Genomic DNA, 6,011 nt, shown 5'->3' on the forward strand with positions numbered 1-6,011 from the left:
GCACAGTGCACACACACACACACACACACACACACACACACACACACACACACACACACACACATATACCACACAACCCACATACACACAAGCAGACACGTACACAGACATGTAAATAGGACACGTAAACATGAGCACAAAGTATCTTGCTCCGCCTATGCAAACTGCAGTAGACAGAGGTACACCTCAACATCTACTGTATTGACTAAAAGTACATACTTAACCAGAAAAAAAGACTTCATTTAATGAAGTCCTTCATAATGCATAATGTTATTTGAGTTACACAGGAAAAGAAACCTGAATTTGGAGAGCCTTGCAGAGAACAAGGAGAGCCTGCCCCTAGTGGACAAAAGCTGTAAATGCAGGCCTAAATAATAACCGTTTTGTTTTTGTTTGTTTAAAGCTTTGGTCCTAAACTGCTCTATTTATGCTTGTGCAAGTTTTCCCTTTTTGTAGTTCATAACCATGCAAAGTAGCCTTTATGTAGTTAATAACCATGCTAAGTAGCTTTTGTCTGTATAAATAGTATGCCAGTTTGACAACATATTGCAAACGTGATGCTAGTGACTGTGTGCAGTGCATGATGACAAAAGACTTTGTTTTCGTTCATCGAAGTGTGTAATCTATTTTAGTGCAACCCCAAAAAGTATTGTGCAGCTTCAAATTATGGCTCCCAGAGAAGCACTCACTCAGCCCGTGGAGCTAAAAAGGAGGTCACACCCTCACGGCTACACATGTTTTCAGGGCCGACTGTGCCAGCTGAAGAGCTCCCATGGAAAATTAGAACAGGAATTCTCTCCACTCACTGACACATTCGGGGAACATACACTTTTTCAGTTTATGAAAGTAGGAACCAGGCAGAGACAATGGATGAAACTCCTTTCTAAAGTTCATGCAGTGAGTATGGAAAGTATGTCATGACTGTATACTGTATGTGTGATCTCATGTCAACACACTAGGAAAGCAGGTCATGAAACCAATACAAGTATGTTTCATAATGAAAAAGGCATTCAGTGACATTCAATATAGTGTGTGTGTGTGTGTGTGTGTACGTGCGTGCGTTCATAAATGAACTCTGACAGGCCTGTGTTCCAAGTACTCCACCCCCTACTGTGTACAGGTTAGTACATCTGAACACTACTGGTGATTATGTAGTAGACAGTGACATAAAATGGAATACTTACATATAATGGAGCTTGCTGTGGACTCAGTTTCATGACACAAGACCCTACGAAAGATAAAAAAATAGAGAAAAAAATTATGATTATATGACATGAAGAATGGCAAAAACTTCAAACAACTGTTGTTGTTCACCAGCTTAAGTATATTCATTCAAAGGAACACACACACACAAAAAATGAACACACACATACACAAACACACGCATACAAGTGAGTAGGGATCGAAGTACAGTGTGCTCATGGTTCAGTACAGTTTAAATTTTTTGGGCCCTGCACATGGTTACAGCTTTAGTTTTTTCCTCATAGTATTTGAAAACAATGTACAATACTGAATGTAAGATATTGTATCGAACCAAGAAATCACGATACACAGAGTCACATTACTGTATCGTGATGCAAGAAGGCACTTTTTAAGTCCTGTTACCCTTTGATCCAGAAAACAACCACATGATATGATGTGATAGTGCTTCCAAGCTTCATATCAATATCATTATTATTATTTAACTTTTAAAAGATTATTAGTAGACTCTTGTAACCAAATCTACCTATAAACGATCAGCAAAAAGATACATTTACAAAAACCGTGGGGTGTATCGAACCGTATGTTAAAAAACGTCATAAAATCAAATCAATTTCAAAAATCAAAGTGATTTGAGTGCATCGTTACAGACTTAGTCACATTCTCTTTCAAAACACACACACAAAAGCACACTGTCCTCCTACATTTAACCATGGGGATCCCATGGAGGCCCATTATAGGTGTACCGTCGCTCTCTGCTCCTGTACTGGCCAGAGACGGCACTGTAGCCTGCCTGGCCAATCCAGTCTCCCCATCTCCCACCCACCCCGCCACCCACTGCCGAGTCAGCAGCCGCAGAGCAGTCAAACACGGTTGGCCCGGGCCACTGAACCACAGATAAACCGAGGAGTCCAACTGCCGAATACTACAAGGGCAATCAGCTTAGCGCGGACATCCAAACAAAGCAGCCCGACAGTGAAAACAACACGGCTCCTTTTGCTAAGCCCTTATAGCACTTCCCTCTAGCACGGTAGCTAGTATAGCCTGAGAAGGCAGAACTGGCTCCCACTACCTGGCAGACACAGTCAATACAGAGTACAGAGAATACAGAGAGTTGTGTATGGAACATGGCACATGAAGTTAACATACAGTACACAATGATGATTACAAACCCCAACTCCGATGAAGTTGGGACGTTTGGTAAACAGTGAATAAAATCAAAAAGCTATCATTTTCAAAACATTCAATCTATTCATTAGATGGAGAATAGTGAAAAGACAACATATTAAGTGTTAAAACTGAGAAAAAATATTGTTTTGGGGGACATATGTACTCATTTCTAATTTGATAAATCCAACACGTCTCAAAAGAGTTGGGACGGGGACAATAAATGGCAGCAAATGTCGAGGAAGACTAAAAACAAAACAAAAGACAACACTTAACAGTTAAATACATTAACCGATGAGATGATTTTATATAAAAAACAGTGTTAATTCCTATCTTGGACATGATTTCACCTGCTTAAATGGTGGGTGTATTCCTTGTCATGTTTTGCAATGTTTTCCTTTCTGTAGTGCTTACAGTGTGACAGGTCTTGACCAAAAACCCACCATTTTATCACCTGCTGGTCCTTATGATGGAGCCAAACTGTTAAAACATAGTAGAGAATGCAATTTGACCTTATTATGTGGCAGTAATCGAAGATCTCCCTTCAAAATATAATGCATGAGTGGCTTTTCATGCTGTTTAAAACCCATTTATACCATTCAGCACTGTATTTAACTCTACAGATGAGTGAGAACATCTTAACCAATGCACTACTGCACCCGCATGCCATCATGGAGGCTGACTTTTGAAGCTAGCACTAACACAAGTTGGATGGTCCATTTTTACTGTAGCACAGGATGTGCAATGCTCTATTATTGTCAAAAAGAATGGACTTCTACAACTTCTGCTGACTTCTGTAAGCAAAGGACAGTTTCCCATGTCTTCTGGGTCTATTTCAAGTGAGCTCAGGTGCTTAGGAGAATGTTACACCCCTGTATCATTTTCATGCATTAAGCATTCTTAATATGGTAAATTTTCAATAGCTCTAGCACTCCAGGAATTAGAGTGAGTCTACAGCCAATATATATTTCATGATGTCATGAACCTATACAATGATTTTATTAACAAAAATATGTCTTATATACACTCAATCGTGGTAAATCATAGGGAATTCAAAAATGTATGTAATAACTATGGTAATTATTCCCTTTGCATCTTTAATTCTGAGTGACTCAGCCTCTCTGTGATGATCTTATACCTGGACACCTATATTGTCCGTCAGTACAATTCATTTTGAAATGTTCTTCTTTGTTGTTTTATCTTATTTGGATGTTTACTAAATTTCACTGATCCCCGTCCCAACTCTTTTGAGACGTGTTGGATTTATCAAACTAGAAATGAGTACATATGTCCCCCAAAACAATATTTTTCTCGGTTTTAACACTTAATATGTTGTCTTTTCACTATTCTCCATCTAATGAATAGATTGAATGTTTTGAAAATGATAGCATTTTGATTTTATTCACTGTTTACCAAACGTCCCAACTTCATCGGAGTTGGGGTTAGTAGCTGAATGCTGAAATTATACTGGTACAGGGCTTGAATAATCAAGCAAAACGGTGATCCCTAATTTAAAAAAAAAGAAAACTGTTAAGAAACACAAAGCAAAGTGGTGTGAAGTGGTGAGTGTCCAGAGGGCAATATTGATAAGGCCCATGGACATCAGAAACAACATTTGTAATCATGTTCTGCGAAAAAAAAAAAATATAATAGTAAGTTGTAAATGAAAAAAATGAGAGAAAAAAAACAAAGCAACAGGACCAGTATGAAGTGTTGAGCGTCCAGTGAGCAATACTAATGAGTCCCAGGGCCATCTGTGTTGCCGTCTGACCTGCAGAGAGACCAGCAGGGACACCAGAGCTCTGAGGCTCCCAGCAGCTGGGCCCTGAGCTCTTACCACATGCTCTCCACCGTTACAGAGTTACGGCTGTTTAACCCATGCAGGGCCGCCAACAGGTTTGACTGGGACCAGGACAAAATAATCAAAAAGGACCTTCTCCTGTCAATGCATTCAATATAATGAGGTCCAAATGATGGCCCCCCTCTATCCCTGGGCCACAGACAACTGACCCATTTGCTCCCCCCCCCAAACCACCCCCACCCCGAACCCATGGACTCAAAAAACACAAGACAGAAAGCTCTTAACCACATGGGGATGCCAACTGCAACTTTAAACAGAAAGCAAGCACTTCACTTTGCTACGCAAACACACAGATGCTGGTAACGACAATGCACCAAATTAGTAACAGCATGAAAAACACATAATTAAGCAAAAAAGTTGCAACTTTCAGGTGTAACTTAAACCTATAGGGAAGCTATTCAAACTGTGGACTACGGTTTGTTAGGCAGTGTGAACCAAAATCTTCTCAGGGACAAACAGAATATTCAAAAGGAACGCAAACATTTGGTTCGAAAATATTTATCTCAATGACCCTACCCATGCTCTAAGAGATTATTCATTACAGATTTCAGCTAATTTCATGGTGGCTTCTGGTGACATGCTAATCTTCACGTAAATCACATAGAGTAGTAGCATAGCCTACAGTGCTAACCACACACTTCCTCAGCTTAGCCCATTACATAGATGGGTTTACAGTCTATTGTGTGAAGAGGAAATGTCCATTAGCACGGACTGTACTACTGTTGTGGAAGCTGCATGGACCCAGACACAACACAGGATGTCCACTCAAAACCAAACTGTCAGCTAAACTAAGGCACAGGGGCGTGTGAGCACGCAGGCGCACACACACGCACACACACACACACACACACACACACACACACACACACACACACACACACACACACACACACACACACACACACACACACACACACACACACACACACACACACACACACACACACACGCACACACACACACACACACACACACACACACACACACAGAGGAAGTCCTCCCTCAGAGCCAAAACAGTAAGATTTAAACATGTGCACAGGCAGAATCATGCACACGCACACGCACGCACGCGGACACACACACACCCCCCCTACAATGCTCTAAGAGTTTTCTACACAACAGGAAGCCTGAAGCTTATTCCAAGTACCAAACTGAGAGCCCCAAACAGGCATTTTGGCTGGAGGTGCTTCATTCATCAAGCCCCCCTTATTCGACATCACACATATGCTACAAATATCCTCCCTCTCTCTCTCTCCATCACTCTCTCTCTCCCTCCATCTCTCTCTCACACAAACCCACACACACATGCATGCATGCAAGAACGCACACACCCCAACGCAGATGGGTATCACATACATATGCACAAATGCACATCTGAATGCTCTCCTTTCAGACCGAGCCAACTCGCTCACTAAAAGATGCAAGGCATAGAGAGAGGCGAGCACATGCCTGTCCACCAACTGTAACACAAAAGCCAGAGTACATCCAGACATTCCTGCATTTGCATTTCCAGGGCCAGATTCCCCAGGCGTTATCATCTGGTTGCGTAAAGGCAACTTCTTTGTTGTGTCCTGCAACATAACCGCATTGGAAAGGTAAACATCACCACGGTAAAGTTACGGTATAAACATCAGCATTTGGCTGCGCCTGTGTGGTATGAAAGAAAACATTCATGGTAATATAGCAGTGAAAATTCTTTTGAGTACTGAATGCGATCGATTTCTTAATAAAGCACTAGGTCCGTGCCGTGCCGTGGCATGGCGGTGGGGCGCTGGGTTGCTGC

The 6,011-nt window shown here is 41.5% G+C and overlaps 1 protein-coding gene across 4 annotated transcripts in view; it reads right to left on the reverse strand.

The window, feature by feature from the left end:
• The window catches only part of akap13 (A-kinase anchoring protein 13), a 151,406-nt gene that overhangs the window by 113,532 nt on the left and 31,863 nt on the right, over window positions 1-6,011 (reverse strand). For all 4 annotated transcript variants that reach the window (XM_063197419.1, XM_063197420.1, XM_063197417.1 and 1 more), the window contains exon 2: window positions 1,185-1,228. In XM_063197419.1, the coding sequence (XP_063053489.1) occupies window positions 1,185-1,217 (33 nt within the window). In that variant the 5' untranslated portion in view covers window positions 1,218-1,228. The remainder of the gene's footprint in view (window positions 1-1,184; window positions 1,229-6,011) is intronic.

The sequence above is a fragment of the Engraulis encrasicolus genome, chromosome 4, assembly GCF_034702125.1.
Source record: "Engraulis encrasicolus isolate BLACKSEA-1 chromosome 4, IST_EnEncr_1.0, whole genome shotgun sequence".
NCBI lineage: Eukaryota > Metazoa > Chordata > Actinopteri > Clupeiformes > Engraulidae > Engraulis > Engraulis encrasicolus.